At 42.9% G+C, this 14,682-nt stretch overlaps 1 protein-coding gene across 6 annotated transcripts in view; it reads right to left on the reverse strand.

Annotated features, from left to right (window-relative positions):
• The window catches only part of CA10 (carbonic anhydrase 10), a 619,992-nt gene extending 606,492 nt beyond the window's left edge, over window positions 1-13,500 (reverse strand). The window contains exons 1-2 of one of the 6 annotated variants that reach the window (XM_067717557.1): window positions 13,483-13,500; window positions 11,295-11,939 (exon numbers count right to left, since the gene is read on the reverse strand). In XM_067717557.1, coding sequence (XP_067573658.1) covers window positions 11,295-11,355 — 61 coding nt within the window. In that variant the 5' untranslated portion in view covers window positions 11,356-11,939; window positions 13,483-13,500. Of the gene's footprint in view, window positions 1-11,294; window positions 12,679-12,855; window positions 13,189-13,482 lie in introns of those variants that run through there. The other 5 variants (XM_067717555.1, XM_067717562.1, XM_067717559.1 and 2 more) reach the window with 5 other exon arrangements.
• Between the last annotated feature and the right edge of the window lie 1,182 nt (window positions 13,501-14,682).

A 14,682-nucleotide genomic window follows, 5' to 3' on the forward strand; every position in this document is an offset into this window, starting at 1 on the left:
CCATGATCGTCCTCCTCACTCTTTTTCCAGCTGTTAATGTTGATGTCCAGAACAACATTGGAAGCCATGTCTTGAAGATAGCAGAGACTATCAGCCTTGAGACTCCCAAGTCACTACACAGACAGGATTCCTTCTCTTTTATCCCTTCCCCCTCACCAAGCCCCTATTCTCTCTCTCTCTCTCTCTCTCACACACACACACACACACACACACAAACTGACACCAATTAGACAATTAATGTGAGCAGGAAGTAAGCTTCTACTGTGTTATGTTACTGAGACTGTGGGGTTTACCAGTCACAAAGTCCTGGATTTCCTAAACTAATACAACTAGGAAGCAACATGGGGGAATACTTAAGATATAACGTAAAAAATTTTTTTAAGTACAAAGCTTTAAGGGAAAAAAGTTATAATTGCAAACTTTGGGAAATGAAAATTTAGTCTATGAAGAATCAGTTTGTTTTCCTAAATTTTCTTTGATACTATTCTTCTATTATATTTAGCATTAAAATTAAGTCAATGACTTCTAGTATCATGCATGTTTGTAACACTAAAACACTTGCATATACAGTCCCTTGCTTGTAAGGAGTACTGATCAAAGAGGAGCATTTCAATTGAACACACAATTAAACTAAACAGCAAATGCACAAATAAAACTCTCATTTTTAATTTGACACATTTTACCTTTAGATATAGAACATTATAAAACTTTACCTGGCTCAGTCAGGCTCTAATTTCAGCAATTCTAAAAGCAAGAGGAACCAAAAAAAAAAAAAGGCTGCACCAACTCACACACTATTTTAATTGCATAGGAGTCTCATTTAGTCACTACAACACAGAACTTCAAAGACACAAACTAAAAGGCCACGAAGAACGTCTTCATAACAGTGGAAAAACAGGGGTGGAACCTGTTAGAGATAACAACAAATGATGACTTCACTACATTATATTTCATTCTATAAGATGTGAGTGACTTAGAGCTGGTATCATTACTGTGTACTGCAAGACAGCCAGCCAGTGATATATTTCTATTTACACCCAGGCCATACAACAAACATTTATTATACGTAGATGCCTCACTTTCTAACTATCAGTATAATTTCCATACATGTACTGCAAGATTAACAGTAGGAGACTTTTTTCTATAACCTCCTCTTATTTTTTTCTAAAATTAACAAGCAAACAAACAACAAACTACGTAACTGACCACTTCCTCACAGTTATAAAGATCAACTAGGAGATTATAGGCAGAATGTACAGCCAAGAACAGCAAATAAACTATGTTCTTTCAATTTCTAGGCTCTTGGAAATACCCGCCTCCGCCCCCCCATGGTAAAAACTGTTGGGTGCCACAGTTCTGTTTCTAAAGGCTGGGCAAGGTTGGGCGGGGGCGGGGGGGGGGGGGGAGGTAAAGTTTTCTGACACAAGACTAAAAACACCTTAGAAAACAGTTTCCTGTATTGCTCTGCCTCAAGACTAAAGGGTGGGTAGGCTTTTCCCCTAAAGCACTCTAGTTCATTGCTAACTAAAGAACAGTGAGCTTTCTCAAGTGCTGGCTTCTCCCAAGCTGGAACCCAGTGAGAAAACAACCATATCCTTAGCAATTTCCTTTAATAGGAACAGAGATGGAATGAAAAAAGAACAACAATGCATCCATGGATCCTTAATCGCCCTAATTCAAGTCTCACAGGATGGTATCTCAGAACACAAAGGAGCAGAAATACATTTTAAACAATGGTGAAGTGCCCTGACTAAGGTTGGTTTGTCAAATGCAGATAAGAGTTGAGTCTGAGAAGGAAATACAAAGCTATCCAATAAGTTGTTCCCTGGGAAAGTTTCAGTTCTGACTGCATGCAGTAGAAGCAAAAGGGCAGCTAACAGAGAAGTCTTCTTTATTTTCCCTCCCTCTTAACCTCCATACAAGATCTGAATCTTGTTTCCCAGTCTCCTGTGAAGGAAGAAAAGCCATTCTAAATCAATCCTTATTATTCATTTATATATCAACTCACTCACTTATTATTGAGTATCTACTAAAATGCCAGGTTCTAGTTTGAGCAATGGGAAAAAAATTGTGTATCACAATATACATTCTACAAAGGCAAGGCTGTTTAGCTTACTATATTTTAACTTCTGTCTGGCCCAGCGCCTCACTGATAGGAGGCATTTATTAGCATTTGTGAAATTAATGAACCAACGCATTAAACACCTTCAGAGTGGGAGAGAACCCTTCCATAGACATGTACCAATATCTGTCCTTTTCAAGAATCCTATGAGGTATTTATATTATTCCAAAATCGTGGAAGAGGAATGGTCCCTACTCAATAAGTGCTGCCATCAAAATTGTTTTCCTTAAAGGTGAAAGGTAACTTGTGTGTATGGCAGGAAGAGGGAGCAGCAGAAGAGGAATATGTTGACTCATATCCTTCAGTAAATATGTTTATTCCAACTGTGGCTTTGCTGCCAAATGTGTTGTGAAAACAGCAGGACTTGGCTCTGGTAAATTCACCTGAAAGTCACAGGCTTCATTTCCTACTGCCAGCCCCTTCGGCCTATGGGCGTTAAGTATGGGACAAAGTTAAAGATTAATTCTCCATTTACTGTGACAAAGGTCCCACCTCTCCTGGATCAGGAGGAAAAGGCATTTGTAGACTGTCTCCTTCACAACCACTGAAGATCTTTCCACTTCCATCCTGATGGCACCTTAATGCAAATGAACTCAAACCCAAACACTGGCTACCCCATTACCAGTCCAATCTTGCTAATAAAAGCAATTATGGCTGTGTTATAAAGGCAATCCCAGACCATTCATTAGCATTCACAGCACCCACCCCACCCTTACATGTTATAAATCCTTTAAAGTTTTGTTTAAGATTACACAAGATGAAAACGGCAGAAAGTTGCAGGAAAGATTCAATTACCAAAGGCAATAAAATGATAGTTGCCATATTTCAAAATCTAGGGTCAACCAATAGCATCTTGGCTCTTTTTCCTAGGGTAGAAATACAAACTAAGTAAGGAGGTAAATTCTGTAGTCTAAATCTGAGTTATCACAAAAGCTTCTGGGAAGCTACATGGAACTAGAGACGATACTGGAAAATAACTAGTGTTCTGGGCCAAATGGAGCATAGCTGGACTAAAGCCAAAAGCTTTAACCCTGACTGGTCTGCTCCTAAAGAAGATAAAGGTATAAACTAGACCTATCCCCCTGAGCCTTAAAATATGCCCTCCTTGCACAGAGAGGCACAAGGGTAATTTTTACTACTATTATATGTAAGCTATTACTGTTATTAGCATCATATTTCTTATATGCTATTCTATCTCGGCCTCATCCTTTACACTCCACCCTCTAGTTGTTGCCATACTTACCTCTTCACCTTCCCCTGAATTCATTATGTCCTATCTGATTGCCCTGTCTTTACAAATGTTGTTTCCTATGATCATCCCTCCCCTATCACACTCCTGGTCAATCAGCAGAAATCTTCCAAGCCAACTCTTTAGCTTTCTTTAAGACTCACCCCAAACAGCCTCTGACACTATTTACTCTCCTTCTTCTAGCACTTCCACCTCCAGAATGAGTCAGGTGCCCCTTCTCTGTCCTATTCACATACTGCTGTATCTCTTTTCACTACAGTACTTATCACAGTCTGCTATAACTACTAATATTTTTAAAATCAGTGTCCTGCTAGAAGGTTATGAATTCTTGGAGGGAAAGGTCAGTTGTCTTACTCATTCCTGTTGGATCCCCAGTATCTTAAATATAGAGCACCCTCAATAAATTTTGAATGATTAAGTAAACAAAGGAAGCCATTTCATTTTAGGTCTCTATACATACTTTATATTAACTGGACAATTGAAAGGGTGAAATGGGTATACAATTTAGTGGACCAAGAGTATACTCTCCCAAGTGAACATGCAGTCTATTGGAAATAAGAGTTGTACAGAGTATAATAAGGTAAAGCTGATGTAAAATGGTTTGCAGTGCTTTAACCATTGGTTTCATGTCAAATAGCACATCTGTTACTTGGCACACAATCTTCACAACACAAAATCATGTATGGATGATTCATTTCTCTTAGCCTTTATCTAATGCTAAAGACACTATTATTATTATTGAAGTACAAAATTGGAGATATTTGCATTTGTGTATTATGAAAATACTAAATCTTAAAGATTAGGGTATAGGAGGTGCATAAGAGATAGGACAACTCTGATTTTTTCTTATAAGTGTGTCCCTCAGAATGTCCCATAATGGCCTAATTAATCTATTAGGCCAGTATTTTTTTAAACAGGTTTTGTGAGCAAGAATAAAGATTGACAAGAAGTAGTTGGGTTTCTAAGTTATTGCTTATTGCAATAAAAGTATAAAAGTATCATTAAATTGCACACAAACCTGATTGCCATTTTCTTTATCTCTACCTTTGCTCCTCATAACTAAAAGATACCATCTAAAATTCTTACCTTAGCTTGCAAACCCCTTTAAATTGGCCCCGTTATTCTTCTAGCCTATATCCAGTCACTTAATCTAACCCATCTATTTTATATGCTCATTTCACCATACTTCTGTTACTTTTGTGGGGTTTTTTTATCACTTCTTGTATAAGAACATACTATTCTTGCCTCATGGTATGTCTTTCTTTTTTCCTCTTCTTTAGAAATCTCATGTATCCTTCCAACCCTAGTTCAACTGTTTTCTCCTCCATAAACCCTACCCCTTCCCCAATTGCATCTTCCAACTTCTAACAACAGAATTAACTCTCTTTCTTTATAATTAAACAAATTTAAAATATAAAATAATTAAATATATAAATAATTTAAAATAATAATTAAAAATATGAAAAGCAGGGCTTCCCTGGTGGCGCAGTGGTTGAGAGTCCGCCTGCCGATGCAGGGGACATGGGTTCGTGCCCTGGTCTGGGAAGATCCCACATGCCGCGGAGCGGCTGGGTCCGTTAGCCATGACAGCTGAGCCTGCGCATCCGGAGCCTGTGCTCCGCAACAGGAGAGGCCACAACAGCGAGAGGCCCGCGTACCGAAAAAAAAAAAAAAATATATATATATAATATATATATATTATATACATATAATATATATATATATAAAGCACTCTGAACACAACTCTATCACATAACATGCATACCATGTTATAAATACTAAAGACCAACTGTTGTTTGTTAATTTTTGTAATTCCTATGCTTGGCACGCAGTTAACTGGCAATACTGTTTTGTTGAACACAAAGAAATGACTGAAAAATTAATTGTAATTTACAAAAACAGGTCCAAAGTGTCAAAATAAGCATTGTTATTGATGATAATAATTTTATGGGAACAGCTCCAATTCACTGAGAGACTACCACACGTCAAGCACTTTGACAGGATCTTATGTACGTTTTCTCCAATCCTCATTTTACAGATTTTACAGAGACTCAGAGAATGTAAAGAACTTACCTAAGATCACACAGAGGGTGAATGCTAAAGGTAGTATTTACATTTATACCTAGTTTGGTTCCAAAGCCCACGCTTACTCTTATATCATATGTGTAATTTGGTCAGTGATTACTGTATTCCAGATACGATGCTAGGCATTTACAAATAGTGTTTTGCTCCTTACAATTATCCTGTAGGATCAACAATCTTGGGAAATAAGTACCATCTCCATTTTACAGTTGAGAAAGCTGAAGTTTCCCCAAAACTCAACTACAATCTCAAACAGATTTGAGAGACTTGAGAGCAGTAGTTGGAGACACGCAACACAAATTTAAAATCTAAAGAAATGTTAGAATTTCAAACAAATTTTAACCAAGCTCAATCCATTGAATCCATGTAAAGATCCATAATAAGAAAAAATAAAAATCACCAAGAAATTAAATATATTAGGACACTCCATATTCTCTCAATTCAACAGCTCTCTAAGTGGGCTCCTCCCAACTTTCCAGTATCTCCTAAAGTGAATCTTTTTTTCCAATTGCGACAGTCTTCACTGTACATCTTACTCATTCCTTTCCCTCTCCTTCTGATGATGTGGTCCCCTCCAACTCTTCTATCCAAACCTCTGACATCTATCTAATATCCTCCTTTTCCTTCATGTCTGGACTTCTCTCTTACATAGCATTTATGTACTTTATCAAACAATTTGGCATTATTCGTACTGTTTTATATCATGATACATTTTGTGCATTACAACTTTGCTTTCACAACTATATCTACACCATTAAGTATTATTTGTAGTATTTAATATCACTCTACATTATGTGTATGTATCTCAACTTTTATTTTAAAGCTATATCTTATGCATGGATCATTCCATAATATAGTAAAGACACAGATAACTTTACATTTGTATAACACAAAGAACATTCAGGATCACTCTCTGATGTTTCCCTCAACAATTCTTTGAAATAGGCAAAGAAGATATAACTTTTCATTTCACAGATGAGGAAACTGAGAGTCTAAGAGGCTAAGAGAATTGCCCAAAATCACATAGGTAATTAAGGCAGAGTTTGATTGCAGGGTGGGTCTTCAAACTCCCACATTCTTTACACAATGGCCTACTACTGTACACATTTATGGTACCTGCATGTGTTCCTGGCCTAAACCTCAGGCCCAAATATGTAATGCTTAATTAAGGTGAAAAGGTGGGATGTTAAGTATGACGGCCTAGGGTGGCAATCAAACCCCCCCACCCACCCAAGAAAATGTTTCTCAACATTGACAATTCTTCCCCCCCTCCCCCCATAGTGTATTTACTCAGGAAGCCTCTCGTCTCACTGCCAGGAGAGTCCCATCTATGATATCTGTTATCTATGGTATCTGTCAATGAAGAGTCTATGTGACATCACATGGGAAACTGGGTTTAAACAAACCGTATTGCCAATAAGATCATCAGATTCTTTACTGGGGTGGAGCTCTTTTTTATATTTAATGGAACTTTCTATTTCAAATCATATTGACAGCATATGCAGTTTGCCATTTTGGAAGCACCTGAAAGTTGAGTCTATACTGAGTAATAATTTACAAGAAGAAAGAAGAAAATTGTTGCTCCCCTGGGAATAAGCACTACTTTGTTCCCAGTGATTTATTTAACTTTCCAAGCCTCACCTCCATAATGGGCTCACAGGGATAAAGTGGGTTACACTCATGACTATGCCCCAAAGCCTAACGTTACCAGTCTCATTTATAAGAGAAAGAAAATTAAGAAACATTTCAAAGTTGTTAAGCCAAGACTTCACTGAAAGTAGGATTTGTACTCAATGTTATAAAATGCACTAGTTAATGATATTTTTTTTGCTTTTAAAGAAGTTGTAAGGGAGGAAGGTAAAGGTTCTATCCTATTCCTCACAAACCCTGCAATGTCAGGTTTGTAGGAAAAAATATACTATTGCAAGCTTACTCTGCCTGAGACACTGTGCTAAGTGAAAATCATTGACCATATTATCTAATTTAATCTATATAACAAATGTGAGGTATGTACTATTACCCCATTTCTAAATGTAAACCATTAATGTGAAACCATTTTAATTTTCAGATTGGGAGAGAATATATGAAACATTCATTTCTTACAGGTATTGCTGATCATAAGGCACTGGGGGCAAATGAGTAACAGTGTTAACTGTTTGAATGACAGTCATGTACAACTCAAATACCATCTTAATTCTAGCTCTAGGCTACAATCACCCTAAACTTCCACTTCTAAGCTTTCTAAGATTTACATCCATTTAACACAATTTACTTTTTCAATTGGAAACATCAAAATAAAAGAATACTTAATAAAAACATTTAAAAGAAATCTTGTAACAAAGCATAAATGATACACTGAATTTTGACTCAGAACTGGGTGTGAATCCTCCAAGCTGAACCTCTGTGGCCTTTGGTTGGCTTATTTATAAAATCACCCTACAAATTCTGAGACTAGATGAGTTAAAATGTGTGCAATATTGTGCAATACATGTGAAAGTACCACATAATTCTAATTACTATTGCTGTTATTATTATGAATAAACAAGGAAGTAAAGGGAAATAAAGTATAGGGAAGTAGGATGTGCAATGTAAATTAAATCAGACAGCTCTCTTTGGACCAAGAAATTCTCTCCTCGTGCTGCTAAGTATTCATTCTCGCTGACATGTGCTGCTTTTGTAAGAAGGGAATGTGCTCTTGCTAGCACAGGGAAATATCATCCTGGTTTTCTCTCTCTCTCTCTCTCTCTCTCTCTCTCTCTCTCTCTCTCTCTCTCTCTCCCCCCCCTCCCTCCCTCCCTCTCTTTCCCTCCCTCCCTGCCTGTCATCTCCACAGATCTTGGCTGCCTTACATTTTCAGTAAAATTAAATATGAGTCGAACGTAGAGCCCCAAGAACTCCCAGATCATGGCATTCCCTCTTCAGACTAGCTGTGCTGTCCTTAAGTAGCCAAATTCTCTCAAATGGAAGGCACACATGCTACTTCCCCAGCAGCTAGCCAAGCCTGGCTAAGCTAGCTAGCAGACCGCAGTCCCATTTCCTCAGCTTCATCACAATCAAATGATTAATGCAGAGCCATCAAACATACAAGCCCAGGTGTCTGTATTTTAAGCAATATAGCCACATAGACCCAGGGAGAAAACTCCTTTGGGTGTACTTTTAATTTGGGGGGTGGGGTAGGATGAGGGTAGGAACCTTTGGTTAACAAAACACTGTTACAAAGTTCCAGAATGTTCCTGAAAGCCAACTGATATTCAGTCAATATACCTTCTACAGGCCAAGTTTAATTCCAAAATATTCCTTCTGCAGAATGTTTACACTGCAGACTTTTGCTGCCCTTTTCTAGTCTGGTATTCCTCAGTAATGAAATCAACCCTACAAATGCATCAATTATAGATGCCTGGTAACTCACTAACAATTAGTACCCATTTACTAGGCAGGGCAATTGATCCCAAGATGGTAGAGAGGTGCTTTTCTTTTTAAGATTTAGCAGCTTCTATGAATACAGGCTTGCATTCCTTTTGGTAAAGCTCATTCATGATTAAATTAAAACTGCAAATCATGCAAACAGAAATGATAGGCCCACTAACCACTCCCTGAGCCACAATTATTTAACCTTAGTGTATTGCATACCTATACCTCTTAAGGCTGCCAGATGGGAAAACAAAGTCCCCCAAACTGTGACAAATGTGAGTCATAACTATATTACTAATCAGAATTGTGACATACATGGACATCACTGAATGAGCAGTTCTTCTTATAGAGGGAGGAAGCCACCCTGGCTTTGGAGAAAGAATGGCCTTTTAAAGTTAAGTTTATGAATGTGTAAATATACAGTCCATAATGTTGCATCTCTGCCTAAATGTCTTCATAAAGTGTAAATTAATGCTGATCCTAACTAGGCATTTGGAACGCTAACCTAGTTTTCCATATTTAGCTAATAGCTGGCAATTTTCCTTATACTTTTATCTTCTCATTACATAGCAATGATGATTATTTAGTAAATACATGTGAAAGGCCACATAGCAACTCTCCTGGGTTGGAAATAATCCTCTCCTAATGCTTCTATTTATACAATTTAGTTGCTGATACACCAAATCAAGTATAGCTGTGAAGAGTATCCCACTAATGCCTTTTTTGGAGGCTAAGAACAGGCCCATTCTCAGCTGTGCTGGCCTGACCAAATGAAGAGTGGGGTTGGGGACAAAGGATGGGGAGGTCCAGAGCTTTAGTTAATGCTCACCTTTTGTAAATTTTAAAGGGACTCAGCTGGTTTGTCTGATTTGAAAGTATTTATGATGCTGGAAAGAGGTAGGAAAAGACTATTTTATAACCAGTGAAATAACATGGAGAAAAGAGAGAGAGTTTGAAAGAGGCACGTAGAAGAGAAAGATGTAAAATGTGACCTTGTGAGATACCACGGTCTATCCCTGGACATATAACTGATATAAACCTTTACAAGTCATCTGGGAATTCTTCCTCCTAGATGTAGGATGGGTAAAGAGTAGAGGATTTGGAGTGACCCCAGGGCACTTTTTATTGTCTTCTAGGTACACAACATATCTCTAAAGTATTATAGAGGCAAATTTATTACTAGGGTGGCCAAGCCCCAAACAGTTTGGGCCAAGTCCCAAACAGCCCCAAACAGATAAGGGCAGACAAGTGTTTTTAATATCCAGAATCTGGTCTGGCTTAAAGGGTGGGGATTAGTGGAGCTGAAGGGAGATGCAGCAAATGTGTCCCTCCACCCCAATGCTGCTCAAATATGCCTGCTCACAGGGGCAAGATTCCTGATCTCCTCTTCTGCTGACTTCATGGGAAGTTGGCTGAGTCCCCAATTCTGCAGAGGGAATGCAGGCAGAGGGGAGTACTGCAAACGGGCCTTAACCTGGTTGCTTAAATGACAAGTGTGTAGGGAAATAGTGTAGACACTGTCAATGGGAGGAGGCACTGAACTGAACTGGGGAATACTGCTTATCCTGGGACATTTTCTTACATCTCCACTCCACACTCCCAACTCCCTGCACCAACAAGAACATTGCTTGGAAATCAAAATCCTTCACCAACACACACACACACACACACACACACTCAGAGGCAGGCACAAGCTCTACTTCATTCATCTCAATGCCCTTGCTTCCCACTAGCTCCTAAAACCACAGACTGGCACAAGTAGCCTGAGGTCAGTAAGTCTGAGCCAGTAAGTACATCCTTGCCACTGGGAATTAGGAAAGCTCATCATCTAAAGTGGTATCTATGATATTATGTTGTCTTGGATAGGCTCTGCTTTTATTTGGGGTGGTCCTAATGTGTTTGGGGAAGGCATGGAGTACCTCTCCATCCCTCTGATCTCTGCTGGTACTCTCCAGTCCCCGCATCATCCTGCAGTTTCCTGAAAGTACCTAGATATCAGGGCAGGGCTCTGCGTCCATTTTTTCAACCAGGAACCACCAGAGTTTGGGAACTTTGAAAGCCAGGGATGGTGGTGGGGTTTGCCAAGGCTCAGATTTCCTCACCAGAGTTCTCAACCAGGAAAGCAGTTGAAAATCAACACCCATCTGCCTCTTCTTTCTCATCCCTCCACCCCTACTATGTTCCAGGACTCCATGCAGATGCTACCTCCAACACACACACACACGCACGCACACACACACACACCCTTGGGTTTAGAAGGTGTTCAATTCTGAAGGCAGCAAATCCGCAGAACTGAAAGGGTCTCTGCCACCACCCATCTCCCGTCCCACCCCGCAAGGCTACTTGATTGCCTACATACAATAAAATCTCATACATTCCAAAGACCACAACATAACCCGAACCCGCCTGTGACTCCAGCGCGTCCCATACCTGATATGCAGACGATGAAATTGGCTTGAAGAAGAAAAAGCACCTCCCAGACTATTTCCATCCTCTGATTCTCATTCCAAGTGCATCACTCGACGGGAAAACAGGGGGGAAGGGGGGAATCCCCACAGGGCGCGCGCGCGCGCACACACACACACACACATGCACACACGCACACACTTCCTAGCGAGCGCACACTCGCACTCCCACCCGACTGCCAGCCAGGGACCCCCAAGATCAATATCGCAGTTTGAATTGTTCCAGCAAATCTCCCCTCGGGCTTGACGGATGTGTGCCCCAGATGTGCTGACACATGTCCGATGCCTCGCTGCCCGGGAAGTCTCCCTGCTCGCCGGTCTCTACTCCTTGCACAAGCGGCGGAAACAGCACTAGCAGCGGCGGCGGCAGCCACCTGAAGCCACCAGCGCGGGTCTCTTCCTGCAAAAACGAGACCCCGATCCTCCTGGAGCCCCAAGAAGTCATAGACGATAGCCCCCCGCCGGGCCTTGCCGCGCAGTTCCGGGCCCCTGGCAGCTCGCAGCTTGCTGGCTAAGCCCAGGCAGTTCGCGACGAGTTGCCCTCGAAGTCCGCCCACCTCACCAGGGCATGGTCAGAAGGTGGCTGCTCCGCTCCGGGGCCGTTCTCCTCCTGCTTCCGGGGGCCGGGGGGAGGAGCAGACACAGCATACAGAGAGACAGAAAGAGAGGCAGGGATTATTGCCCGCAACTGCTGGCCGCCAGCTGCCTCCGCCGACCCTCCCGGCTGCCCAAGTCCGCACGCAGCCTGCCGCCTCGGAGCCCGGCTCGGGAGACACGTCCAGGGCTCGGAACGGGAACCGTGGGGAGCCAGGTACTCGGAAGCATCGGGAGCCTACGGGCTCCCCGCGTCGCGTGCGCGCTTTCTGTTCCTCTGCTATTTTCCTGGGCTCCCCGGAACCTCCAGTTGCCTCGCTTCCATCGTCCGCGACTAGCGCTGCCGCCGCCGCCGCCGCCGCGATTTTCCGCAATACAACTGCAGGGGTCGTTATTTCCTCGCCTACGGATCCGGACGCCTCCCGATTCTGAGGGGAGGTGGAGGGCAGGTGGGGGAGGGGTGGAGGAGAAGGGAGCGGGGCTCGGCCAGGTGAGCGTCCTTGCTGCCGCCGGGAGTCCAAATGTCAACCCGGCCGCCTGGTGCCCGGGGGGGAGGCAGGGTGGGGAGGTGAGGCTTACCGCGGCCAAAAGGAGAAGGAAAGAGCTGGGCGTCGGAGCTTCGGGCCCCCGCGGTAGCCGCCTCGGCCCCAGCGCCGGGCTCCAGCTCCTCACTCCGCCCCGCCCGGGCTTCTTTTGTCACCACCTAGGATTTGCGGAGTTTTTCTTCTCCTTAAAAAGAACTTTGCGCCAGCCGGTTAGGCGCGGGAGACCCGGGCTGACTCATCTTGGGAGTGCTGTGCTGCGCTCTCCCTCTGCTGTGGAATATTGGGGGATTTTTTTCTTTGCATAATTAATTCCCTTCTCTTTCTCTCGTCCCTCTCCTGCCCCCTCCTCCTTCCTCCTTTCCGCTCCGGTGCCAGAACACTACTTACCCCAGAGTTCTTTTTGCAGGTTCCTAGACCAGGTCCTGCAAGGCCCTCACCTCCCTCCTCCTGAAACTGGGGAAAAACCGTCTTTCCAAGTCCAGCTGCGGGCAGTGGCCACTGCCAACTACGCCTCTGCTTAGCTCCGGGAAGATCCAGGACTATTGGAAACCCGGGCTTTAGGGAAACGGGCTTCCCTTCTTTTCTTTCATTTATTCTGTTTTTCTTTCGGGAAGCTCAAGTGCTTTGGAGGCTTTTGCTGGGCTCCAGAACACTCTGCCAACAACATTCAGCAGCTTCCACAGATTTTCCCTTAGTGAAAGCGCGCCCGCGCTAGCGCGCGCGCACACACACGCCCGGAGCTCGCCTCCTCAAGGCCCCAGGGGAAAGTGGGGGCAGCAGGAGGCCGAGGCCGACGCCGGAGCCTCTCGCTGTTCCGCATGAGGGGTCACCGCAAGCTGGAAAGGACTTGCTTCCGGTCAACACCTTGTAAAGTAGGTGCAAGGGAATCGGAAGGAGACCCTGCGCTGAGGACTGTTCGCCTGAGAAGGCTGGCAGCGAGAGAAGAAAAGAAAAAATCGCAGATTTGTATTGTCTCTATGGCTGCAGTATTGGCCTTAGAAAGCCCAGACTTACCTCGTTGGGAGTGCTAAAGAAGAGGCGGGCAGGGTGGGGGAAATCCCTGAAAAGATCTCGGATTTCTCGGCGCGGTTGTTAGGATTGCAAACTATGACGTTTGGAGATTTCGCACAAGCGCGGATGAACACACAACAGACGCAAACACACATAACCCGCAGGGATTTTTTTTGCACTTTACCTTTTGGTGTTTAGAAAACATTTCGGTGTGAGGCTCGGTCTAATAACCGCATAAAGGGTGGATAAATGGAGAAGGAGAAGGGAAATGGGTACCGTTCATCCGTACAGCAAAGTTAGTGAGTCTTCCAGGCGGTGTGGCATCTGAGAGTGCGGGGTTGGAGCCAAAGAATTGCAGCGTTCCCAGGATTTTTTTTTTTAATAGATCTTTATTGGAGTATAATTGCTTCACAGTACTGTGTTAGTTTCTGTCCGACTGCTCAGGAAGGAGTCTGGCGGGTCTTTGCAGAGTGGCTGTTGGGTGGGGGGTTGGGAGTGGAGGGCATGAGCTTCCTGGGCTGGGCAGACTTTGGGAGCCACAGCTGCGTAGTTCTGGTGCCTTCAGGGATTAGAAAAAAGAACCACAGGCAGACTTGCTTACTTTTAAGACGGAGGTGTGACTGAGCGATCTGTTCTCTGAGATGAAGGCCAAGGAATCCAGGTGGTCAGCACATTAAAAATCGAGGCCTAGATGAAGGAAGTCCAGGTTTCTTATGCAGAGAGCTTCGAGGCTTAGCAAGAAAGACTCTGAGACCTCAAAATATTACAAGAATCTGAGATAGTGAGAATTAGCCATTTGGGGAAACATACTGGGGGAGAGGGTGTCTCCGCGTCTTGAAAGTCCACCGTCCAAAAGGGGTTTTTGAAGGGAGAGAAAAGAAAAAAGTTTGCTAAAGATGAACAGATTCCGCCCTAGGGAGCTTTTGAAACCATGGACAGTGACCTACCTTCTGCACTTGGGAGTGGAATTTGCTTGCCAGCAGGAGAGCTGTCTTCGGAAGCAGAAGCACAGTGCCTGGATTTTTATACCAGAACTCATTTATTTACTAATGAATTATGCAAATATTAACTGAGTGCCAGATATGTGTCAAGCACTGTGGCAAGACGCTGGAGTTTTATCACTAAAAATCCATAATCCTTGTTTTCAAGAAGCTTATAGACCATATTTCCTCTACGTTTTGCCTTAAAAGCCAAAGCCAATAA

Source organism: Pseudorca crassidens, chromosome 19, assembly GCF_039906515.1.
Source record: "Pseudorca crassidens isolate mPseCra1 chromosome 19, mPseCra1.hap1, whole genome shotgun sequence".
NCBI lineage: Eukaryota > Metazoa > Chordata > Mammalia > Artiodactyla > Delphinidae > Pseudorca > Pseudorca crassidens.